The following is a 27,127-nucleotide window of genomic DNA, read 5'->3' as shown; positions in this document are numbered from 1 at the left end:
GAAGCACGTTATAATTAGAGTTAATACCCCCGGGCTGCATGGACACACAGAAACAACACTCTTATGTGAAAATGAACATAATGTATGAGTGCATGCATCACACACACATATATACACGCACATACAGAGCGGGGCCTGTGTATGCGAGCATGTCGGAGAGGGGGTTTTTTTTTTTGGTTTTTTTTTGGTGGGGTTGGGTGTGTTGTTTGTCCAAAAGCGCTTTAAGGCTTGTTTCTCCTCATCTGAGAGGTTGTTAAACAAAAGTCAGCTTGTTGCAGAAGCCGAGGCCAGCAGGGGTATTAATACACACCGATGCAGATGTCTGGGCCATCCGTGAGAAAGCCCGTTGTGTTCGGTGTCAAATCAAATGTCTGCTGATCCCCAGCTGGCTTGGCCTATTTTGGTTGGAGGGTTTCACATGAACCCCTTCAAAAGTACATATTTGTTTCCTTGTGCATTTGTGTTCTTCTATAGAGTGAATCACAATCGTTGGCTTTCTTTTCCTCCAGTTGTGGCCAACAAAAAAAAAAAATACACACAAAGACTCCATTTAGTAATTACCATGAACCCCGACAAAGGACGAATTACACAGGAGTCGTTTTCAGTCATTTTTTGCTTTATTTTATTATAAATATTAGTGATAATGTGCTTGTACACATGACATCATGTCATATCACTTTGTCCAATAATACAAAAAAAAATATATCAAAAAAAGAATGAAAGGACTGGTTCATTCTGACGCGGACAGATCTTCTCTGTGGGGGGAATTATACAACCGCTCTGTTGACATGCAGTTGTGACAATAAATATGCCTGGAATGCATTACAAACTTAAACAGTATTTCCTGTGAACGCCACGCGGAAACAAAAAGAGACACGAAAAAAAAAAAAATCACAATCGAATTTGGCTTTTGTCATTCCTTCTTTCTGTTTCCACCGGCTTTTTCCTTCATCCGTTCTGTCGTTGCGACTTTGTCCCCCAACCGACGAAGTCCTTATTCCAGCATTATTCACAATGTTTGGACCCAAAAAAACAACCTTCAAAAGGCACATGTCGTGCTGCCTTTTCAAAGTCCGCAAACCAGATCCAAGAGTTTGAATCCAAAGCGTTTCGTAAGACTTTGGTGATGTTGACTCTAAGATACACGATATTGCACTTCTGGTCAGCTGGGAGACGGCTTGTCTGTCGTGTAAAGTCTCTCGGTTTTCTCAAGTGTCTCTCGGTCGTGACTTGTGACCCGGTGGCTTTTTCTCACCAGGAGATGATCTTTAAAGGGTTTTTTTTTTTAACCCTGTGATCGATCTTGCCTATCACCCCCTACCCCCCATTAAAACCTCTTCTATACCGCTCTCTCATCTGTCACTTTCCCCTAAAGTCACCCCCTGACCTCTCCTCCGACTTGCTCTTTAAAACTACAAAAGGCCGGGGATCCCTGCCTCACCGTCCGAAACATCAATGAGACACAAGGAAGGGAGACAGAAAAGGGGGGAGAGGGGGAAAAAAGAGGGAGAGACAGTGGGGGGAGGAGGTAGCAGGAATGTTTGAATGAACTTTCTCTGCGGTACAGCTGTGGTGTACATTAGAGTCTCTGATACAATAAAAAATCAGCGGATCGCTTCGCTCGCGTTTGCTTTCTCTGCCGCTGGAATTTCTCTTCACATGTCCGATGCTCTGATTTCCAAATAAATGCAATAAAATCGACAAAGCCCTTCTTTTCTTTCCCCCCTTTCAGTGGATACAAGTTGGGGGATTAATTCGGAGATACATGGAATTTCATATGTATTCATGTTGCCCCCCCGAGATACGTAAACATGCTCCTTTCATGCGTCTGTGATGAGAGATTTCCTCACAAAAACACCGTGGGCAGAGTCCGAGGATGCCGTTTGGTCCTCTATAAGATCACACAGACGGTCGTATATGATACCGATGCTGCGTTTTACCGTCAAACGACACGTTTTGGTCTCATAATCCATCCTGTGGTCCCTTCTTTTTGTCCGCCTCTCCAGCAAAGAGTGAAAAGTGAATAATATGATGGCCTTGAAAATACAGAACGCGGAAACAAAATTTAAATCCAGACATTAAAGAGGTTTTTTTTTTCCATGGCTGTACACACAGATGTCCGTCTGTGGAGTCCAGAGGCGGAGCATCAGGTGATTTCAGGTCTCAGATAAGGAAGGGCACCTGTAAAAGAGGATGAAACGCTTAATTTACGAGCAGCGAAAAACAGCTTCTAGGCTGGAAAGATGATAAAAACAAAAAAGATATATGGTCGCAATAAATTCCAGGCATATGTTTTGGAGTCCCGTCCCCTGCTAACATATGGCTATTATTAGCATAGCATGTGCTAACAGTGGTTTGAGGTGTAAGGTTAACGGAGGGGAAAACAGAAGTATGAGGATGACTCCAGTAAGTACAAACATAAACTCTGAATGTGTGGCAGGAGATAGAAAGCATTTAGCGCACGTGATAAGTCGTAAATATTTAGTCATCGGATGAATAGTCTTCAAATTTAAGCAATACTGAAATCTGGGTAAAGTTTAAAATAAAGGCATTCCAGAACAAAGTGAGCATTCCCTCAATAAAATGTTATTTATGAGAGGATTCGACCCCTCGACCCTCACCTAAACACCACGCTTTAAAGACTGCTGAAGTTAAAAGTCCTCTCGCTGAAGGGCCCTTCCAGAAATGTATGTTATTCTGCATTAGAATTACTGGTGTATTGATATAATGCATCTGATCATAGTTTAATTTGAGCTGCTGATTCGTATAATTCATAACAAGAATGTTTCTCAGCAGAGCACAAAACTCCAACAGTCTCCTTTGATTCAATCAGAAACAAACTCGTTTGTCCTGCAACCACAATTTCATTTGAAGGAATCAAGGAAATCTGGTGGATCCAGACTTTTAGTCTGCACACACTCATGGATACGGGTGCCCTAAATATGCCTGAATTTTCTAATGCCGGATCAGTACATCATTCCCAGAGAAATTACAGGATATCAAAAAGAAAAAAGTCAAGGACAGCGAAGAAACCAGTTGAAAATATGAGCTCCTTGACTCAGAACTAATGACGTCAAATAACAGTGACGATAATGTACCATAAAACTGTACGTGATTACAGTAATCCCTTGCGCATTCGCGCATTAGTAGGTAGTCACATGATACCGTACGTGCATTCTATTGGCTGACGGCATCAGGAAGTGCGCTGCGTTCCGTGAGTCTCGGAAAAGCAGCGAGTAACGAGGGATCACTGTACATTACTCCAGTAAATGTAGTTTATATTCCACTAGGGCTGCTAACAATGTAGAAATATTTTAATTTGAAGATTACTAAGGACTCCTGTAAAAAAACAAAATAATTTTTTTAAAAGATCATAAATCAGACGCAGAGCAAATAAAAATCTTGAATATTTAGCAGAATCAAATGTCTGAGCGTTGCTCCAGCTCATCTCGCAATGTTCTATCATCTGGTCTCTCGAGGCCTGGAGGAGTTAGCGTTAGCTTGGATCGGCACCAAACTTGTGCAAAATAACGCTCAGAGAAAATATAAAAAGACGACAACGATGTGCAAGAGAGCTTCGCTGTGCGAGGAAAAAAAAAACGCCACGGCAACGGCTTCTCCGCAACGCAGACGCGACTCCCTGTACATGAAAACAAACCGGTCTTCGGTGGTGTCTTTCCATGAGTTGTTGTCAAAACGCGGCCCCGGCGTGCAGCTCTGGTGTCTTCGCTGTTCCGCGCTGCTTCCCCAGCTGACCTCAGTCCGAGCACCTGTTTCTAATCGCCGCCCTGCCAGAGGCTATTAGGATCCGTCCACCCCCAGAAAGGACCTTTTCCTCCGCAGCTCCAAACCCAAACTTTGCACACCAGCGATTCCAGTCGCGCTGATTAATCACATCAAGATGGACGGCTCGGCTTCGTGGAGGTGCACGAGTGTGTGTGTGTGTGTGTGTGTGTGCGTCGTGCCACGTGCTAAGGGTTTGTGCGTGCCCTCCTAATTCCTTATTCTCTCCACCTTGGAGATATTTGACCGATATATTTCATTAGACATTTGCCTCTCTCGGATATTAAGTCAGATATTCACTTGATACTCGCTACACGCGGTTGGGACCCGCTGGATCGTTGCCACGCTCTTTGAAGGGCTCCGGCTTGTTTTGGGGGGGGTTGCCAGGAGGTCAGTGGATGAACCTGATTGGTTTTAACCCCCTGCGGACCAAAAATTGGGGAACGGCGGCCGCTGTAATCACAGTCGTGATGGAAAAAAAGGGTTCCAAAGTTGATGGATTTGTTTGAAGTTGATTTTAACCCTTAAAGTAAAAGTAATGCAAAGTGAAAAGACACTCCGGAGGGGTAGGACGGCGCTCAGACACTCCGGCCTGATGGCGGCTCGACGGGTACCTCAACCGCAGATTTCGGGCATCAGCGCTCGGGCCGTTCTCTGCATCAGTGGAATCAGATCTGCACAATTAACCTCAACACTCGAGACGGCGTGATTGGACCCGGAAAAATGTTCTCTGCCTCGCAGGACTTGCCCTTATCCACCCCCCCACCCCCTTCCCTGTAGTCAGAATGAGGTATTTGTGGTTGTGAGGTATGAGTCTCAGACCACTGGATGACCAGAATGTATGATAGTCATACACAGCATCAGCTGCCCCGAGTTCAGATGTTTTGGTTCCAATTCTTCTCACGAAAATAAGTGAAAAGGCCACTGCAAAAGGCAGTTAGTGCACACAAAAAAAATGATTGGAAAGGTCGCTGATTTGCTTAGGGGTCGTAGATTTAAAAAAAAAAAAAAAAAAAAGGAAAACAAACCCGTGGCTTTGCGGTCACATGTTCTCTCAGCTCTGAGACATATAATTTCAAAAAATAATGTTTGCATGATTTTGACAGATTTGTGACAGTTTTCAAAACAACTTACCGTCATTGTTAAGCTTCGCAAAATGAATCACGTCATTAAAAAACTGGGCTGATCAGGGTTTTTCTTCTGATTCCACTCCTCGGTTTTTCTTTCACATGTGGGTTTTTCTAGCCCAGAAGCTGTGTGAGTCGGTTCTACTTGATTTTTGCAGGAAGACTTATTGAACTGCCGAAAAGCCCGGCGAGGCCGGTTGAATCCCAGGTTTATTTGATCTCGGTCAGGAGCTCGAAATGTTCAGACTGCAAATCTGCTCTGACGGAGGTGCTTTATCCGTGCACGATGCTCCACTCTGATATGATTCAAGCTTTCATGGCAGCACAAAGAAAAATCAGTGACAGACTTTGAGGCATAATAAACCTGCTGCAGTCAGAGCAGTAGGAGTACTACTACTAGATACCTCTGACTCTCACTCCACTAAATTTTAAATTATTGAGCTCTTCACTCTTTAATCCACTATTATTTATTTTGACAGCAACAATTTGGACCTTGACGACACAAATACAAACTACACATCATTTTATGTGGCCCCCAAAAGCATAACAGGTCAGAGTGTCTAAAAATAAATAGGTTAAAAGTGTCCTTTAACCAAAAACGACATTTCCCAGAATGCAGTAATTAAGTCCATTTCAACTCTGACAAAAACATTTTGAAAAAAGTTAATGTCCTAACTTGTGTCTGATGTTATTTTTCTTTATTCATTGATAGTTTGATCCCTGATTGATTGAGTTCTGCGGGTTTAATAACCTGACAGATTAAAAGGATTTATGTTACAACAGAGAAACAAACAAACATTTTTTCTGTGTAACTGTAACATTTGGAACTAGAATAAGTAATAAATCCAGACTAATTTTAACATGAAGAAGTAGTGACATTTATTGAGTTACATTTAGTTACATTTATTAGTTACATCTGGCCCCTTGAGGTCAGCTGTAATGCTGATGTGGCCCTCGGTGGAAATGAGTTTGACGCCTGTTATAAGATGTTGCACACTTCTGTAAATGGAAATACTCAGAATAACTAAAATGTGCAAAAGCTGCGCTGCATTTCTTTATATTTTTGTGTATTCAGTAAGTCATATTTACATCTGGAGTCTGAATAATAGGATAATGTACCAACATCAGCACCTCTTTAGTATTTATTTTAGTATATTTAGCATTTATTTATTGATATTTGTTGATGTTATTCTGTTTTTCCATTTAATGGATGTCAACGTCTCGATAAAGCTCTTTTTAGTTTTTCTTTTTAAAGAAAAAGATTAAATCTCTTGTCAAAAGTTTTTTTTTTTTTAACATATGCTGTTTAATTCGCTTTTATTGAATCAATAATAAGAATAAAAAGTTGGAGTCTATTGACCTTACTTTGCCCGTACTGGCCGTACTGGTAGGACGCCATGTGGTCGACGGTGTATCCCGGCGAGCTGTAGGAGGGGGTGCAGTAGGACTGGGAGCTGGGCAGGGAGGGCAGGGCCGACATGGAGGGGACGCTGGTGAGGCCCTCCAGGCCCTTGATGTGGTCCATCCGCTGGCTGCAGCTGGCCGCCATGCCCGCCGGGGGCTCCAGGCCGCCCGTCAGCGGGGAGATGGCGTAGTCGCTCTGGGGCTGATGTGGAACGCCGCCCGGGTTCAGGAGACCCATCACCTGATTGGACGGAGAGAAACGGTGAGGATTCGTTCGCTCGTATTTAATGAAATGAAATGTTTTCCCCCTGAAGAAATGAGCAGAAGACTCAAGCGAGGAAGAAAGTTCTTTTATTTTCGAAGAAAGCCTCATAGTTGGTAAATCATCGCTAATTTTAGCTCGCGAGCAAACTAGGGAATAAAAAATGAGACTGATACACACTCAGACACACACACACAGGAAATCCCCCTTGTTAGAGACATCAAACGGCCCATCCCAGACAGAGATAGCACCAGAAAGGAAGAATTAAGCAATTTGTCTCAGATCCACAGCTCCACTTATTCTCAAATTCCCTTTTTGACGCGGCTCCAAAATCCTACGGCCAAAAACTGATCTCTTAGAAAGATGTGCCAACAAAGATAACGCACAATAAAGACCTAGGCAAGTCCGGCTCCATCCGAGCCTCGGAATAGACTTCCAGTTGGAGAAATGTGTTTGCTCTTGACCTGGTCTTTATTAGCGACCAGATAATCAAATTTTGAAGGGGGGGGGGGTATTCCTGGAGCGCCGCAGGGGTGCGAAGCGTTTCAAAAACAGACTGGATATCAACGACCCCTTCCCCTCCAGGCGCTCGTCGTGTTTACCTGTCCGTCACCAAAAGCGGCCCGTAAACCGTTAATAAGGAATGGAGAACGACTTTATCACTTAGGAAATAACCTGCTACCTCCAAACACATCGCATCCCACCTCCTCCTCCTCCTCCTCCACCTCCCCCGCGGAACTGAGGCCTCCAGGCTCCTCCTGGTGTCCTAATAAGAAGCAGGTACGCGGCTCTTTGGGCTCCCTCGGCCCTCTAAGTGACATATTATTCTACATCCACACACACACATGGTCCTGCTTAAATCATTTCCCAAGCAGGGGAGGTGAATGGAGGAGTCTATGATTTGGAGAGAGGAGTAATGTTTCCTCTCATGCCCGCTAACATTTTTCTAAAACTTTACCCTTCCTTGCCTTCGGAGGATCGCAGCTTCGATCCCGTTTCGCCGACTTTTTCCCAGGTTTTTGTGTTTTCGTGTTTTTATCCCAATGCCTAACCCATCATCCCCTCTGTTCTCCACTGCCTCATGACATCGCTGCTGGGCCAGCACATGGTGTTTCATATCAGAAAAGCTGCCGTTGCCAGGGGGGCCTTAAATCGGAGCGTCTAGGAGTGAGCGAGGAAGAATGTCGGGATGGGGTGAAACATCTGAGACCAGGACATTCCTGCCCCGTTGTATGAAATATATACAAATAAATTAAAACCCCTTTGCCTTCCTATGGAGGAATGTGGAGGGAAATATTTGAAGAATGCAATCACAAGGAGCTTCGCTCCAGGCTTTAATATAGCGTGGAGCGGACGGCGTTATTTGTGCACATAGACGAACCGGCCAGGATGCTCCGCTAAGGTGCATCCATGAGCAATCTACTTCAGGAAGGACATACAGATTTTTGATGTTTAATGCATGTAGCGTGTAGCTGTGTATGTTTGAAAGCATGTTGGTGGGTTTGTGAGGGTTACAAACATCAGAACGAACCCGGAGGAAGAACGCTTAACGTCCTACACACAAGAAAAAGGCCAAAAAACTGAAGAGCATTTTGAATTAATTGGTGAAAAATAACTTCATCTTCTGCTAAGATTTCTGATTTTTTTATTTTAAATCAGTCTTTGAATTTCCATCGAAGGTTGAAACTCAACCGTGTCGTGTCATATATTTGTAGAAGATGTTGCAAAATCCTTAACTGATCCTCAAAATGTCATGGAGTTGATTCATTATCTATGCTGCGTGTGTGTGTGTGTGTGTGTAGGTGTAATTATGTGAACCTGTGTGTGTGTGTGTGTGTGTCTGTACGAGTGTCTTCACCCCTCTTGAGGACCGTTCTCTGAGGAATCGGACCACGCCGGGCTGAAATCTCATTTTCTGCCTGTTAGCCTCTCTGACTCGGTCTCCTCCGCCGCAGTGTGGAGACCTTGGGACTTCCAGCCTGGATAATTGTCTGTAATTGTCTTTTCACTTCTCATTTGTCACACACTCAATTGTCCTCTGTCCTTTCTGGAGTTATCTCACTTTTCTCCTCCAGCGGCGGGCGACCCGTCGTCCAGAGATACAGAGGAGTTTCACTAGAAAACTGCTCGACGGACGGACGAATTAGAGCTATCATGAGTCCCACATCTGAATGAAATATGACTCAAATAGAGAGTCAAAGACTTTGAAAGCTCTCGGTGCAATGTTGTGTACCTGACAGGGTAAAGTATGTGTGTTTCATCAGTTTTTATTCATTCAACTAAACCAGACGAGTACAACCAAGTTCCTGACCAGCTATGAAGAAGAGAATAAAGTTAAGTCTCTAGGATAATAACAAATAAATGCATTTTTTAATTTCAGGCTTTAAGAATTTAGTTTGAAAGCTTCAGAACGCTTCATCCGTTGCTTTTCTCACCTGTGGGGAGAGTCCGTTTCCGATGGTGGGGTTCATGTGATTGGCCGGTCCCCCGGCGCTCACGAAGCTGTCCGAGTAGCCCGAGAAGGAGTGGCGTCCGGAGGCGAGGCAGTAGGGAGAGCCCCCTTCTCCCTGACCCCCACCACCGGAGCCCTGGTGGCCCGAGGAGGGAGGGAGAGGCTGGGGCCGACGCACCGTGCTGGGGGGCTCCGGCACTAGCAGAAGAATCAGGGAGAAAAGTTCAAACACCTTTTAGGACTTTTGGATAACTTTTTCAAAGTCCGGTCAATAAGTAGTTAATATTTGATTAATGTACAATTAAAGTTACTGCTTAACTGCTGGATTAAGGAAAACAAATTATTCATCAAGTCATTAACTTAATCTGGAATATATAACAAAAACAAAAGACTCACTGGTGACCCAACAAAAATAATAAATTCTGTCAAAATATTAAATATTCATTAAAGAAATAAAAGCTTGTAATAAACTTGGAATAATAACAATTCAGCTATTTGTAATTACAGTTTTAATATTTTAAAATTAATTCACATTCATTTTCTTTATCAAACCAAATAAAAAAGGAATACAATCACTATTTTTTTTAAAAATTCCTTAAACATCAACAATAAAGGATGTGGTTTGTTTCATCCCTACCTTGCGCTATCGACGAGGGGGGGTAGGAGCTCTCTGCGAGTTGGTAGGGGGGGATGCTGGACATGGCTGAAGGTGGGAAACCCCCTGGGATCAGGTGATTAAACGCCATCAGCTGATTGGCTCCTGCTTGCTTCCTCCACCTGGCCCGCCTGTTGCTGAACCAAACCTAAACGGACGATGGAGACGTTTCACGTTCAGACGCTTTGAGAAATTAAACAAAGAAAAATATCTGTAGCTTCTCACATCAGCAAGGTTGTAGGAATGGTGAACACACACTCACACACACTCTCACAAATAGTGAACACGGAATGATAACGTCACTTGTCGCAATCGTAGAACGCCGTGTGAAGCTGAACCGGAAGGTGAGAGACAATATGAGAAGTGTGTGTGTGTGTGTGTGTGTGTGTGTGTGTGTGTGTGTGTGTGTGTGTGTGTGTGTGTGTGTGTGTGTGTGTGTGTGTGTGTGTGTGTGTGTGTGTGTGTGTGTGTGTGTGTGTGTGTGTGTGTGTGTGTGTGTGTGTGTGTGTGTGTGTGTGTGTGTGTGTGTGTGTGACATGCCGTGTCCATATGGACTGGGCTCATGCTGGGTGTGCTTACACTTCCCATATGGAGCCTGTGGAGGAGAATTCCATATCAGAAGTCGGAAAGCCAGATTGGGCCCCTGGGAGCAAGGATGAGAAGTGTGTGTGTGTGTGTGTGTGTGTGTGTGTGTGTGTGTGTGTGTGTGTGTGTGTGTGTGTGTGTGTGTGTGTGTGTGTGTGTGTGTTTTGTATAGTACAAACAGTCAGCAGGTTGCCATTAAATGATCAGAGTGTGTATAAAGACACATGGTTTATGTCTCAAAGTGTGTGTACGTGGCATGTGTGTGTGTGTGTGTGTGTGTGTGTGTGTGTGTGCGTGTGTGTGTTTTCATAGAATGAGTCATCAGCTGTGTTTTGGGTCAGGCTTGAATGTGTGAACAGTTCTCACTGCCATCTTGTAAAGATTTTGATGTTTTAGCTTCTGTTCATAAATTCCACACTCCTCCTCCTCCTCTTCCTCCTCCTTGCCGTTGTGAGCTCATCGGGTCCCGAGACCCTCGTGGAATTTTGCACTATCTTCCGGTGGGTTCCTCGTACCTGCACCCTGGCCTCGGTGAGCTTGGCCCTCTGGGCCAGCTCCTCCCGGGTGTAGATGTCGGGGTAGTGGGTCCTCTCGAAGGCCCGCTCCAGCTCCTCCAGCTGCTCCGCCGTGAAGGTGGTCCGACTGCGCCGCTGCTTCCGCTTCAGGGGCAGGTCAGGCTCCGACTCCACGTCCGACCCCTCGTCCGAGTGGCTCGCTGGTGTGAAGAACACAACGATCAGGATGAGACCATTTGATTCGTAAAGCACGAAAACATCCACTCCTCCACAAATGAAGCCTCCAGCTTCGACCTATAAAACCATAAGTGACCTCTGACCTCTGAAACTACGTCAGAGGACAAATGACTTCTACATTCATGTGATCTCTCATACGGACACACACACACACACACACACACACATGTCCACTTCTTCCTCAGGGTCTTGTGGCTAAACAGACTTCCATTCACAAACTCTGAGCCTGTGGAATAATCCCACTGGACGAGATTTCCAGGACACCGCAGGGGGGGCCAGTGGACTAAAAGCCACACAAAAGACTAATGTGGGTCCAGGGACTATTCTTTGAGTGTTCGTCCCTCTGTGTGTGTGTGTGTGTGCGTGTGTGTGTGTGTGTGTGTATGTGTGTGTTTTTATTTAATTTTAACAAACAATCTGTCCTCTTGCAGATTTTTTTTATTAATTTTTACACTTATCAGAATCAGAATTTTCACGTCTGAAAATCTGCAAAAAAAACAAAATAATTTCCTTTAAAATCTGCATCGATTTGACGTCAGGTGACCGCTGATAAACCAATAATTATTGGATCCCGATCGTTTGTCTTCTGCTCGATTGAGCTGCAGTGATTTCACATCACCTGACAGCTTTTGTCCATTTACTTCTGTCCGCTTCAGATCGACATTAAACATTATTGTGAACTTTTTTTTTTTTTATAAGCTTAGTTTTCAAACTCACCACTTCAAACACTCCATTGGCTCCCTTCTAAAAGTTCGCCGAGGCCAATGCACCCAACTTTTTTTTTTGTGTGTTACACTTAATTAATTCCCCCTCAGCGTAGGGGAAGTTTTGTGTGCAACACTGTATTAGTTCCCCCTCAGAAGCAACAATAAAATACAAGAGGATCCAAATAGCTCGGGGCCTCTCATGTGAAACGGATCCTCTCTCTCTCTCTCTCTCTCGCGCTTCCACCCCCCCTTTTGGTGATTTTCTCCTTGCGACACCAAAAGCAGTGGGAGTCAACTTAACATGCATTAGGAAGCAAATTGGTAAAGACACATTCAAGCATGGGGGGGGAAGTAAAATATTTCCAAAAGGCTGAGCGAAAGAAAGAAATAGAGACGTTTCCTTTAAGCCTCGGCTGAATTTATCTTAAATCTGACGACGTTTCTTGCGACTTGTCGAGTTCAAGGACTCTCGGAATTCAGGCCTTCGATTTTTTTTTTTCCAAACAGGATAGAAAAACAAGAGATGGGGCCTTTTTTTTTTTTGTGGCCTCCCCCCTTGAGTTCCTGCATGGAGGAGGGCCACAAGGAATGCTTTTTCGCTCCCCCTCGACTTTAGCACCGTGCGCGTTCCTCGGCATTTCACAGGGATTTGGCCCCTGGGAAAGCTGAAGCGGCCGGGGGAAAATCCTTAATCACTTTGGAATTACCTATCAGTTATGACTGCTACCGGGGGTTTTTCAGGAACTTTTCAAAAGAAGGGACAGAATGGCACCTCAGAAGTCTGGAGGAATTTATCCGCGATACAATCGGATTCTTCACACAAGGGCCTCACGGCCGGCGCGCTTCGTTTCGCCGCGCTTCGGTTCGAATTTGTGGAGATAGAACAAGATAAGACCGAACCAGAGAAACTCTGAACAGGAAGTGGATGAAAAAGCGTGGAGGAAGTGCGGAGAAAATGTTCGACTCGCACATTTTTCCCCCCTTTCGGATGTTCACACGCTCTTAATTCGCCCCAAACAAACTTTTTTTGCGATTCAGCACGCCTTAAACAAGCACCACCTCCTCCTGTCCTTCGTCCTCCCTCCTCCTCCTCCTCCTCACCCTCCCTTTGTCTCCCTCCTCTCCCATCTCTCTCCCCCTTTTTTTTTTCCACCCATATTTCTCTCTGTGACTCCCGGGTTCTTTGTTACTCCACAGAACCGACGGTCTTTGCCCGCGATTTCCACGCTCCATCTGTGGAATCCGTCATGGCTCCCTTGGCCCTTCACAGCGGAGGGCTGTCACCTGCCCCACGGGGGAGCCGGAGGGGGGGAATAAAGAGGTGGGGGTGGATGAGGGGCACAGCCAGGGGCATTCTGGCTCTCCCTCCCCCCCTAAAAAAAAAAAAAAAAACCTTCCTCCAGAGGGAACTGTAAGAGCACCTGAGGGGCAACAGGGGCTGTTGTTGCCAGCGTAAATGTACCCATGGGGGCAGTTTGTCTGGGCATCTGTGTTGGGTTTTGTTGGTGGTGGTGGTGGAGATGTTTTTCCTACGGATCGAAGGCGTTAGGACGCGATATTAGGTGCGAGGGAAATTAAAATAGAACAATATTTACAACATCTGATCATCTGAATGATAAACAGATGAAACAGATCTGAAACCTGTTGGACAAAATCAACACAAACTAGACTTCTAATGAAGTTTGATTTGATTTTTTTTGAAGATCTCATCACAAAAACACCTTTTTTTTTGGCTTTATAGTTTCCTGTTTTTACAGAAATCAACACTCAGACCAGCTTAGAGTTAAAATCTGCTGATAAATTGTATTTAACAGAAAACAGTTTAAGTAAGAAATCTCAAAAAAGTTTTTTTTAAAACCCGGATAATTTTTAAGGCGCGCTTAAATTTCACGTCATTTAATTTAAAGTTTATTCTAAAAAATTGTAATTGTTAGAAGAAGAAAAAATCCCTGGGAGGAGAACGCTGCTTCCACAGACGACACACACACACACACACACACACACACACACACACACACACACACACACACGACTCCTTCAGCATCAAACACACACCTAAGATGTTCAGATTGTTATCATGGAGTCCAAATTAAAGCGGCAGGTGATGAAGACCATTGTGGTGGGGGCATGGAAAACTTGTGCCAACATGGAGCGCAGCCACCTCATCAAACCTGAAGCTCATTACTTTTTATAGCTTGGCTCAGACACTAGACAACACACACACACACACACCTTCACACTTCTGGACTGCTATTTTACAGCTACAATAATCCATCTTGTCAGCCTTGAGGCTCCCCCCCCCCCCCCCAGCATCCATGAACACTCCTTTCTAAAATAACAGGAGGACGATCAGCATCAGTAACGTGTGTGAAGAGCAACGGGAGGAGAAGGTGGTCCCCCCCTCTCCCCAGATCTGTTCCAACCTATAAACCTGTGGTTTCAGAGTGCCCCCTTTTTGCCGTCCTCGCCCGGCTACCCCCCAGATCTGATCGCATCGATTTGGCACCGTCAGATAGCCTCAGCCAATCAAATTATCCACTCTAAGCATCATATCTGCATCTTAAAACCCTGTATTTAGAGTCCCTGTAAACACTTGACTTCTCTCTGTATAACTTGTGCTCCACCTCAACTTTAAGGGGCAGGGGGGATGGGGCAGAGTGGGGGGGGGGGGGCGCTTGCAGACATGGCACTGCTTCTTGTCAGTTCATCGAAATATGAGAAAATATGAGCCTTAAAAGGGTAAAATTATCTGAGCAGGAGACGGCCTGGAAAAGCAAAAAATCAGCCGGGAGCCGGGGGGCATTAAGCTGCAAAATAAGAGAGGAGTAGTGTGGGGGGGTGGGGGGGCAAGGGTTTAGAGGAGAAAAGAAAACTGTTTAATTTAACCAAACTGAGTGGCACACGGCGAAAATAGACGCCAGTCCAAAACAGAGAAACAGAACGTCCAAAATGGATCCCACCATGCACTGCCATCCCATAATAACCAGGAGGAGGAGGAGAATGGAGGATTTAGCTGAAACAGACTGTTGGAAAGTTTTTGGTGTTGCTGATTTTTTTTTTTTTTAGATAGGGGGGGCAGTCGCACAGGGACACAAAGGCTTAAATATGTCCACTGAGACAACAGACAGTACACATTGAGTGTGTGTGTGTGTGGGGGGGGGGGCAGATCGAGGGGGTGTGAAAGGGGACGTATCAAACTTGTGGTTTTGGGACTGGGGGGGGATTGGGTGACCATATGTGGACTATTTACACCCCTCCTCGGACATCACACTAACTCTTCTGGGGGCTTTGGTTAATTTGGAGGGTAAATCGAGCCTCTGACATTTTGCTCCCCCCTCACCCCCACCCTCCCAACTCCTCTCCACCTACCCCACTTAAAAAACACAAAACAAAAGGCAGAGGAGACAAACGGGGCATTTATTTGGGCGGGCCGGCCGCGCCGCTCCTATTGAGGGGCGGGGGCACCGAGTGACCGGCGACTGCATTAAACAGTATATAGAAGTCAGGACAGGCAGATGCTGGGGCAACTAATGGCTTTACTGACAGCTTATGGACCCATCTGTGACTCTTTCTGGTGGGCTGGGAAAAAGACAGTGTGTGTGTGTGTGTGTGTGTGTGTGTGTGTGTGTGTGTGTGTGTGTGTGTGTGTGTGTGTGTGTGTGTGTGTGTGTGTGTGTGTGTGTGTGTGTGTGTGTGTGTGTGTGTGTGAGGGGGTTTAGTCGGGGTACACACTTGACTTGCTAAGGAGGAGTGTCAACCGTCACAGCCAAGTGTGCCACTGGCCTATGTGTGTGTGTGTGTGTGTGTGTGTGTGTGTGTGTGTGTGTGTGTGTGTGTGTGTGTGTGTGTGTGTGTGTGTGTGTGTGTGTGTGTGTGTGGTGGAATCAGGAAACTGTTACCTGTCAGTTGTGTCTAAATGTACTTCTAACCCCGTTTCCTGTGCGGCGCTGGGGGAGAGTGACCCCCCACCACAGCCCCGTGACCCCGGCATCTCTTCTCTGTCTTTTAACTCTGACAGTGACTCATAACTGAGGCCGATGGGGGAAACTGTTGGCGTCCCAGGAGGAGGCGAGCCGCTAACAGGCTAAGTGTCATTCCCAGTAAAGAGGATGTTTCAGCTACGTTTATATAATAACACAAAAAATAGACAAAAAATTAATTTTAGAAGGAATTGGATTTAATTCTAGTAAAATGAACTATCAAGATAAGTCAGCATAATTTTATTTCTCCAGACATCTTAAAATAAGTTCAGTCAGGAAAAAAACAAAACAAATATGAAATAGTTTTTCTAAACGAGATGATTAATCTCGTGTTCCCAGATCTAACGTTTAAACGATTTAACTACTTTAACTGAGTATTCCTTCATTCTGGGAGCATAAATAAAGATTTTTTTTTTTTTTTAAATTCCAGTGCAATTTCATTTCTGGAATTTGCAGCAGAAAAAAATGCTGAATAAGGAGTCGGTCCGGACTTCTTGTGCTTCCATGAATGAATTGAATAGAGAAATTGAATGCATGCAGACAAACGGAACGTGCTGCATAATGCTGCATTCATGTTACACCAGCGCATGGGGAGATGGGAGTTCCTTTACTTTTTGTACGTCAGGGTTTCAGATGGTAAATATTTCTGCGGAACCTTCTGGTTTTGGCAGTGGATCCCTGTTTGAACAAGGAAATGCCAGTAATCAACTTTTACAGAGCAGTACATTCATATTGGATAGAACCTCCAGCGAATTATTTCCATCGGACGCAGCGTTTTTTTGGAAGCTGGAAAGTCGATACGATCGAAACGTGAACCACAAATCTATCAGGATCCTTGAGTTTTTCGATGACTTTTCAGCATTAAAACACATTTTATGTGGTATAATTACTTAACAAAGCTCTGAATGAAAGTCAAGCTTCACCAGTCGGGTGATTGACAGCTGCCTGTCCCCCCCCATCAGCACCAGAGACGATGCGTTCACTGGCCTCTGGAACTCTGACTCAACCCTCAACCCTTGGACCAACGCACACATAGACAGGCATTAAAAAACAAGCATGCTCGCAAACACGCACACATTCTTCCTTACTTTCTCAGAAACACATACAAACACACTCATGCAAACACATTTAAACCCCCCCCTTGCCACCCTCCCTCCTGGGCCGTTGTGCCTTTAGCGCATACTTGCAGCAGATAAAGAGGGGCCTTATTCTAAGGCGAGCCATTCTACTTGACCTTCGCTGGGCCTTTTCACTCTTTCACTCCCTTCAAACCGTCTTTGGGGCTCAATGTGGCTAGTCCATCACCGCTGAAGGCTGGGGAGCTACAGCAGGGTCCTCCAGGGAGGGGGGGGGAATACCCCAAATACCCCCCCTAACCTCTGTCAGACGCACACATGCACAAAATCACACTGACTTCAAAGTTGGTGTGCATTCATTAATTGCCCTTTGAATTGATATCAGAGGGTGACAATACGAGTGTGAAAGGAGAAGGAGGCTTTAATGAAGCATAGAGCCGCCATTCATTTGCAGATAACGATGTTTTCATGCTTCAACAGTCATCACGCATGAGCTTATCGGAAAAAAAAACTGAGAACAGAGTGGGGGGGGACGGCCCCAGGGCAGAGGAGAGTGATTTGGTGCTCGCCACTTGCCCCCTCGTGCCCTCTTCTGGCCCTCGTGCCCAGAGACGCACTGAGTGACACATTCATGGTCGGCATGGACAGACGGAGCCTTCATCACCAGACGGTCGCCATGAGGTCCGTCCACAGGTTGTTGGTTCACTCGACGTCACGTTTGAGGGGGTAGGAATAGGGGCTGGGGGGGGGGTTTCCAGGTCAGTACGCAAATTATTGATTCAATATTAATTCATCTGATAATAATTTACCTGAATAATTGATTTAAGAGTTGAAAATATAACAAGATAAAAGCAGAAAGTCCGGCAGAAGGAGCTGGAATCAGTTTGGAGGAAATTTACCAGCTGTTAAAAAAGTCAATCAATCGATCAATCAAAGTTGTAAATTAAAAACACCTTTCAAGAATTTTACATGTGCTTTTGTTCAGAGCAGCAAGACAATAAACACACTGAACACACCAACAGTGAACGCACTAACACTAAACACACCGACACTAAACACACCGACACTAAACACACCGACACTAAACACACAGACACTAAACACACCGACACTAAACACACCGACACTAAACACACCGACACTAAACACACTGAACACACCTACAGTGAACACACCAACACTGAACACACTAAACACACCAACACTGAACACACCAACACTGAACACACCGAACACACCAACACTGAAAACACTAAACACACCAACACTGAAAACACTAAACACACCAACACTGAACACACCAACACTGAACACATTGAACACACCAACACTGAAAACACTAAACACACCAACACTGAACACACCAACACTGAACACATTGAACACACCAACACTGAACACACTGAACACAATAACACTGAACACACTGCACACACTAAACACACCATATATGCTGTACATGCTAAACATGCTGAACACACTAAACACACTGAACACCAGCTCAGTATCTGCCTCCATCTCAGCTCCCTCTCCTCTGCCTACCACTCCTCTTCTTTTTCCTCTTCTTTTCCTCTACCTATCCCTCCTCTTCCTCTTCCTACTACTCTGCCCTGGCACCATTCCATTGTGTGCCCACACATCACATTAGCAGCACGCCATCCTTCACCCCGAGTGGCAGACAAACCCAACTCCTCCATTCAGCCACATTATTTACACAAACAAAGTCCCGCTCCGTTTCTGTGACAAAGCAGCTAAATCTTTACGGCTCTTTCATGTTTTGTCTGCTGTCGGTCCCCTTTTGTCCCCCGGCCCTTAGCCCGGGCCCTGGATACAATGAGCCCGGGGGAATGGAGGCAGATTGAAGGAATGCGCCTCAATAAACCTAATTATGACATGATGACTGCGCTCACCATGGTAGGGGTTTTTCAAAGATCCCGGGCTTATTCAATTAGCCCTTTCCAGGATCCCCTTTCACCAAATAAAGTTATCCCTTTGACTGTTTGCATTGCAGAGTGGAATGTGTGTGTATGAGTGTGTGTGTGTGTGTGTGTGTGTGTGTGTGTGTGTGTGTGTGTGTGTGTGTGTGTGTGTGTGTGTATATATATGACTATGCATTTGTCTATGTGCTCACACACACAGCCAGCCAAAATGGAAGTGTATCAGCCCTCAACAAGGCTCCTCTGTATTATCTGGCTAATTTCACCTAACAATGTATGGACTCTAAAGATACACTGTGAAAATGTGAAGCAGGAGGAGGAGGAGGAGGAGGAGGAGGAGGAGGAGGAGGAGGAGGAGGGACACAGTGACTGTTTTAATCATTAACTTTGTCTTCAGAGTTAATCACTATGGTTTGGGCCTGGAGGGCCAGCGTCACTGCCAAATATATAAAAATGTGATTTACATGGAGGGAGAGGGAATGGGAGAATGTGAATTTTATGTTATATTTACCACGGCAGGGGTATTTGCAAGAATTATTTATATTTAAAAAATTAACCTGTGGATTATATTTCCATTATTTCCAATCAATAATTAACTAGACAAGAAAAAAAAGTTTTTTTTTAAACAGTAACAAACTTTTGTCTATTTAAATAGATATGAAAGCTTAAAGCATTACAAAAAGTCATTATTTATGCAGCTTTCTTGAATCGGTTTTAAAGTACAAAAATAAAGCTTTATAATGAATCTGTTAGATGGATATAAATGAAAGGTTTATTTATAATTGAAATAAGTAATTTTCTATATCCTTAAAAGTTGAAAATAACAAAAAAAATCTATCACAATCAGTTAAACTGTTGTTAACCAATATTTCTTAGAAGTCACTGTTTTTTGCTCTTCTGGGCTTCACATTTTTTAAAATTGTGAGAAAATAAATTGATAATCAAACAGCGAAGGGTTCAAACAGAACTTCATTAGTGAGTGGACTGACTTCTCTTTGTGCGCTAAAGGATGCGTCCCAGATATGGAACGAGCTTTGCGCCGCAGGCTGGAGGAACCAGAGAGGGAGAGAGAGAGAGTCCGGGACGGGGGGGACGGAGGGAGAGGGGCGGCGTTACGCTCCAGATGAAAGTGAGATGAAATAAAAGAGTCGATTTAATCTGCTTGAGGAGATTTGAGGAGCAAGTGGCTGAGAATGGACGAAGGGGGGGTGAGGTTTCGGAGTTTTTTTGCGCCGCTGCTGCGCGCTGACGGGTGGGCCGAGGCCCCCTTTGTGAAGCTGCGCTCCGGGCCAGACCGGGGTCTCTCCGGGGAGAACATTGGTCCCCATTCAGCACAAACACGCTTTAATACACTCCCTCCCGTCATTAAATGTGACATAGCACAATATCGACATCATGTAACGGACATCATTAATGTTGGAGGAGGAGGGCAAGGCCAGGACTTATCAAAGAATCAATAACGTGAACGTCATCCTCCCCGGGAGAGGAAAATCACTTTATTGATCAATAACTGAGTATTCAGGCCCAGGTATTAGACGGCTTCCAAACTGATGCGTCTGGAGGCACAGATAATACTAACGCGCCAAGGAAATGTAAAGATTCCAAACCGAATACACTCCGGTAAATACACACCTTATATTACACGGAGCCCCACGCTCTTCCTCACTTCCTCTTCCTCTCAGTTACGCCTGGAAATGTGCGAATTATTCAACACCACTCCAACATTTCTCACTTTTTAAATACTACTCCGTCTTACATGGAGGATGGAATGTTTTTACGCGTTTTTTTACGCGCGCACATGCGTGCGTGTGACCACGTGAACTCACGCATCCCGGAGCGGGGGAGACGTGAGTGGATTTCAGAGGTCCTCGATTGTGATGGTGAATGGCGGTCGGCCTCTTTTTAGCCCAAGCCGAAAAAAGGAAACATTTTGTAGGTGAAAACGGCCATTTTCCCCTCGCTGAACGGGCCCTCGGAGCCTCCCTGAATAATTCATCCTTCATTGCGGCCTCATAGTGGGTTTTGTCGGGCTTGAATCTACCCCTCTCCCCTTCTTTTTTCTCCTCTGGCTGAATTATAAACAGGTTGCCTTCTTCTTTAAGCAGCAGTCAAAGCTGTTTCCAAGCTGCTCTTTTGTCCGCGCTCAGCCCAAGCGTGAGCCCCAAATAGACTCTTGCGCTTTTGTCTCCCAAGTTCATCCCTGCGCGTCCCGTTGTGTGCGCGGGGCGCGTCTTTGTCAGGAGTTGGAAACCGTTGAACAAATGTTTGATCAACTCATCTGGGGGACATTTTGTCTCCTCAGACTAGCATCCTTTATCTGCCCCCCCTCCCTTACTTTACTGATGCGGAGACGAAGGAAGCGCAAACAGGCAAAAAGGGGCAAAATGTTGACATTTCGCTTTTCCAACAGGCGAAACAATGGAGACAGAACGGATGGAGACTGTTAAAGACGAAGGATGCGTTTGACCTCAGGTGCGCCAGGTAGAGTGATAAAACATGAAATATTATCACAGAAATCTGATAAAATAATAACAAAAATCAAAATTCAAACTGAATGGTTGTCATATGGGTCCCTGGAATTAGCCTTCCCCATTTATTTATTTCTTGATAAACGGGAAAATAAAACTTTTTTTGTTCAAGAGCGAAAGAAAAATAGCTAAAGAAATATTTCATTAAGTCCAAAAAAAAAAAAAGTCCTCCAAACGCGCAAACTCACCTTCTCACCAAAGAGGAAAACGCAACTCATTTGGGGGGCTGTAATTGGAAAGTGTCAGATTAAACGAGCAGCCAAGCGTGACCAATTCGCCCCCTAATGACGTAGGCAAAAAGTCACGACGTACAAAACAAACCAATTAGACCCGCAGCAAAGAAAATGCACATCTTCCAAAAAAAAAAAAAAGAAGAAGAAGAAGACTGTCACGTTTTAGCCCTCCGGGCCCGCAGCGCATCAGGGACCAGGGCACAATATTCAGTTAAAAACATTTTAAAGTGTTTATCATTAAGGGGTTTATTTATTTTTTAAGGAAGCAAACTTTCTTAGGCGTGAGATAATTCAACGTGTTTGCCTCGATTTTTTACTAGAAAATTATTTCCCCAAAACAGCAACAACAACAACAACAACAATCATCACTGTTTGACTTCCACTCAAAAAAAAAAAGTATCAACTCCACTGAACAGACGGTTACTTTTTGCAGTGGACACACTAGTTTAAAACACAAATTAAAACTTATTTGAAGCTTCAAAAACAAGAAAACTCGACTCAAATATCCCATCATGCAACGCGCAGAGAGAAGCGTGGACCACATTTCTAAGAATTTATTAAAAGATCACACTTTAAAGTCGCAGCTGAGACTAAAAAACTTTGGATTGCTCTAATCCACTAGAATAATTCTGCGAACATTGCCATCACACACACACTCACATACACACGCACACACACACACGCACACACACACTGAGCCATCACCTGCTGTTTGATTTACGGTATGGCCTCATGGGAAAATCATTAGCCGGGGAGTATACGGTCGATAAAGAATTCCTCACAAAGGACGACACGCACTCTCCACCCCCACCCTACAAGTTTACAGCATGCTAAAACTTCACACGGTTCGTTCAACGGCAAAATAAAAACCAGTCTACGTCACAAGCAATCAACAGGTTGAAGTTTTTGGAGGACAGAGTGAGATTTCATCCAGTGGAAATGATTCCAAACAGAGAGTGTGTGCGTAAAGACAGACGCGCTCTGCGTTGAGATTTCCCAAAGTCTACATTCAATTCACGGCTCAGCAAATGCCAAATTTACACTCCTTACATCTGGACTCAGTGAGTTGATATCTGATCAGACAGGCTCCAGTGTGTGGAGGCTCACACACACACACACACACACACGCAGTTCACTCACATCTGTCTCCCAGGATGCCTTCAATGCTGTGTTTGGCTCTCCTGTCGCTGTCCTCCAGCTCCTTCTTCTCCATGTCATCCTCATCTTCCTCTTCATCGCCTTTGCCTCCGAACTTACTCCGCATGATGCGACTGATGGAGCTCACTGTGAACGATCGTTCAAATAGTGGAAATTATAATCCAAAAAAATCAGAAATTTAAGAAAATAAAAGCAATGGTAATCAGGAAGTTATATTTGCAGCTAGATTAAAATAAAACAATTATATCTGGGATTAATTAAACTTAAAACAAACGTCAGATAAAGTCCTATAAAATGAAAACAATGAATAAAGAACATGTGTCAGAAGTTCTAAAAGTTTTTTAAAAAATGTATTCCTCAATAAAATAAACTTTTTCAAATCAATAATACCTGTTGACACCTTATAATAGTAATGATATTAATAGTAATAATAATAATAGTAATAATAATAGTAATAATAATAATAATAATATCAATCTTTGATTTCTGCCCTTTTTACCTGAAGGAACGTTGTTGCGGTCACATATCCCGTCCTTCAGTAATTTATCCCGAATCTCCCAGCTAAACATACCCGGGTTTTCCCGCTTGTACTCTTCTATTCTCCTCTCAACGTCAGGCGTTGTTCCCTGCTTCAAAAGGTCAGAAGAGTCGCAGTGTTCATTCACTTCATCGTGGGCTTGGGAGCACAATGCCACGGGCTACTTTGTTCAGTGGAACCGTTAAATGTGCGTCTTACCTTGGGTTTGCTGCCCCCGATGGCCCCGGGTCTAATGGAGCCCGTCTCCTGGTACCGGCAGAGAATTTTGGACACGCAGCCGTGAGAGACCCGGAGCTGCCTGGAGATGACGCATGGCCTGATGCCGTGGTGGGCCATCTCCACGATCTTGTGTCGGATGTGGTTGGGTAGAGGCCTGCCATTAATGAAAACCCCTCCGAGCTGGTTCACTCGGCCTTGACCCAGCGGAGTCGACACTATTAATATATTTAAAAAAATATGATGAGAGGATATTATCACAAGAGTTACCCACGAGAATGCACTCAGGGGTAAAAAAAAAAAAGTTTGTGTTAAAAAATACATGAGACTAGCATGAGTGGAAAATGTGACCGTAGAATGGAAATAAAAACAGATTAAACTCCTCAGATCGCAGGGGAAAAAAGTGAATTGCGAAAAAAATGTCACTTAAATTACAGGATGCACAATACCGCAACACCAAACACAATTAAACGGGCCCACACATAAAGGATTGCACAACAAATATTCTCCTTTTCTAGCACCACATTTTAACAATTCTGGAAGTGAAACAAACGCAAAACATATAGCATCATTTTAAAGTCTGCAAATAAAATAATAACTAATTTTAAACTTTTATTTTCTGTAGCCAAAACTTGAAGTATTTCTAAATACTGTATTCTTTGCACAGGACGGAGTGACAGGTCTCTGGTCCCTAAACGCATCATCCGTCCACATCCCGGGCTGCCCCCCCTCCCTGAGGCGATGGTGATTTACCTTCCAAAGGGAAGCCACTGCGGGGGTAGTTCTGAGCCAGCGTGGGTCGCATCATCCTGGATATTGACCCCGCCAACGCAGTCATACCCTCCAGAGTACCCCCGGTGACCACAGACACCTCCTCCCGACGGGACGCTCCGACACGCCAGGGAAAAAAAGTCGCTCGTCCCGCTCAGGGGGAAGCTAGCCTCGGTTAGCCGTGTTGGGGTTAGCCTCTCCCGGGCTACAGCCAGGCAGCGTCTCGGGGAAGCCCCGAGACTTCTGGAGTCAAATGTGGCGACAAAAAAGAAGATATTTTGATTATTGAATGTTAATAAATTCTAGTTTTTCATTCTTCTCCCGTTAATTCGCCGGTTTTTCCGGTTCTATTTTCGCCAAAAAGTCGCCCCTAGCAAGAAAACATTGATGTTGTTGTTTGTTGACACCGGTTCAAAGTGAAGGGAGTCCGTCAAAAGTAGCCGAGCTCGTCTCAAGCACCCTCAACGCTCCGGGCTGTGATTGGTCGAGAGGATACACACGGTATGCAGCTGAGCTCTATGATTGGCTGAGGCTGAAAACTTTAGTCCTATCAGAGAGGCTGTCACACACCGGACCGGAGGCTCAAAATCAATCTAAATATTGAATCTACGGAGTTTCTGACCAGGAAAAGTGTCAAAATATGACTTAGTGCTGATGAATCTATCAGGAATGAAGTATAGCAGCAAAGCGCCACCCTTAAATAGTGTTTTTATCCGTTAACGTGTTAGAATTTGTATTAATTCAACCAAACTATTGTTTACATCCCCATATATCGGTCTTTTCCAACAGCCTCAACGATAGAAGGAATATTTTGTTCTAATATTACTAAATAATAAGTAATTATACTAAATAATAAAGATGGAACTAACAAATAAGTAGTTTTGATTCCTAAAATCCACTCTAATACTTTCTGAGGCAACAAGTGACTACTTTTCTATAACTCCTGATTAATATTTCAGTCTTAATTTGTTGGAATGAAGCGGATGAATTATTAGAAAATACTTTCAGTCTAATAAGTTAACAAAACAAGCAGGATATTTAATTGATGTGAAGAAAAACAATTCTCAACAAAAATAGAAAACCAGGCAGTTGTAATTTATCGTGTTAGGATGATTTTATAGATCATATTTAACTTATTTATCGACTCTCTTTATTTATGGGTTATTTGACAAAGAAACTCTCTATAATCTTTGTGATGACAAGCTTTTCATATTTGCTCAGATTGCAGGTTGTTGTAGGCAGCATGAACATTACTTTCTTAATCATAACAGTTTCTATTGATTTCTGCTCTATCTCATCTATCGGATTTGTCCTAATTATACAACATGAATATTAAAGATTACCAGAGCGGATGGGGGTAAAGCAATAATTCCTGATTTTACAGGTCTTTATGCAAAACTTCCAAAATAAAATATGTATATAAACTAGACTACCCCTTTTCTATAAAAATCTGCAGTGTTTAATGCATTCTATCCTGCACGACCCTAATTTGTTCCCACCCCTTGGTCTCATATATGACACAAATGGTGCTAAAGTGTGTGCACCTCAAGGAATTTATTGTGGTTTTCAGACTGAGCACCAACCAGCAGAGAACAGTCTGAAGGGGGACGTGCGCCACAGCAGGATACGACGCCAGGGCGGCCGTAAAGCCAGTCTAGCATCGGACCAGTGGGTGTATGTTCATCCCTAAATGTCTAATCATCAATAATGTCAGTTACAAAAGAGACAAAAACAATACACCCAAGTTAATTTATGGATATTTGCGGGGTTTTTTAGGTACTGAATAACGTGAGCCACCTTCAATTTCTGACCAATCACTGAATTGATTCCGCTTTTGCGCATTGAAATCAGACAAAAGCTCGTTTTATCCCGGTGTCCATCATCTCAAATAACGCAACTCCAAAGTTGATCCTCTGCGCCAGAGCGCACGAAGAAGAAATGTCTCAATATTTGTCTGAATTAATATTTAACACATTTATTTCAAGTGAATCCCTCAGAACAACTTTGGTCGGGCCCTTCCTCGTATGGATCAAACATGACTATCTAGAATTAATGGATTTACAGGAGTTTAAGAGTAAATATGAGTCCTGATCAGAAATGTATGTAAAATATATTATCAATTAAAAGTTGTCCTGGAATGAAATCCCAGGATTCTTCTCGTGATTTATGTTAATCTAAAGTCAAAAAGCCCCACCAGCACCTGATTAGCCCTTTCATGTCTCAATCCACTCACCTATGCGCTTTGGAGCAATAACGGGGCCCTGCGGGGGGGGCCACCGCGGTCCCTGTCATTCACCTTAATTTACGCGGAGAGAAGAGCTTTATACCCCACGGGCTAAGTAGGTTTCAATTAACATTCGATTCTATAGTGGCTTTAGGGGGGGGAACGCACCTCAGATGTTGACTCTGCTGTCAAAAACGCGCGTTGACAATGGGTGGACGCTGCGTTTAAATGAGTGGGGTCAGCGGGGGTCTTTCACCTGCTAAGGAGGATGTCATTATCTTCAGGCCACAGCATCTCCGTGGAATTAACTGAATCCCGTGGGTTGTCATAACACGGGAGACGGTGCGCCTTTTTTTGTGCGTTTTTACGCATGTAATAAAACCAAAAGCGGCGTCAACTGAGAGGAACTGCTTCTCTGGGCTTCCGTAGTGCTTGGCGATCAGATAATTAATTGAGTCGCGGTCCAAATTATCATCTAACGAGTTCTATTCTGGGACAGAGCAGAATTCTTCTGCTGTAGGCAGAAGAAATGAATGGAGCATTGTTAGCACGTGGACCTTGTAAATGTTTTCAACAGTTTGAGTCACAGAATTAATGTGAGGCCGAAGCCTGGATGCTCGCCTTTCTTGCGTTTCTGACTGACCTTTCCCTCTAAAAACCATCAGTTTTTACGCTGCGACGTGACGATTTGGGAGTGTCAGTGATCTTATTGAAATTGGATATTACAGCCGAGGGGAAA

General features: G+C 44.2%; 1 protein-coding gene across 5 annotated transcripts; it reads right to left on the bottom strand.

Moving 5' to 3' along the window:
* Positions 1-595: 595 nt before the first annotated feature.
* Positions 596-24,561, bottom strand: pax3b (paired box 3b). Of its 5 annotated transcripts, none has more exons than XM_068317639.1 (9): positions 24,147-24,561; positions 23,376-23,611; positions 23,139-23,268; positions 22,622-22,765; positions 10,784-10,983; positions 9,666-9,831; positions 9,012-9,226; positions 6,271-6,555; positions 596-2,181 (listed from the first exon to the last, which is right to left on the bottom strand). In XM_068317639.1, exons 1-9 carry the CDS (start codon positions 24,229-24,231, stop codon positions 2,164-2,166), a joined length of 1,479 nt encoding a protein of 492 aa, XP_068173740.1. In that variant the 5' UTR covers positions 24,232-24,561; the 3' UTR covers positions 596-2,163. The 5 variants fall into 5 exon arrangements, with proteins under 5 accessions (XP_068173740.1, XP_068173737.1, XP_068173742.1 ...); XM_068317636.1 differs by having other exon boundaries at positions 6,276-6,555; XM_068317641.1 differs by having other exon boundaries at positions 23,211-23,268.
* Positions 24,562-27,127: the final 2,566 nt, after the last annotated feature.

Source organism: Antennarius striatus, chromosome 6, assembly GCF_040054535.1.
Source record: "Antennarius striatus isolate MH-2024 chromosome 6, ASM4005453v1, whole genome shotgun sequence".
NCBI lineage: Eukaryota > Metazoa > Chordata > Actinopteri > Lophiiformes > Antennariidae > Antennarius > Antennarius striatus.
The sequence above is the reverse complement of the archived record's forward strand: the minus strand, read 5'-3'. Positions and strand labels throughout refer to the sequence as shown.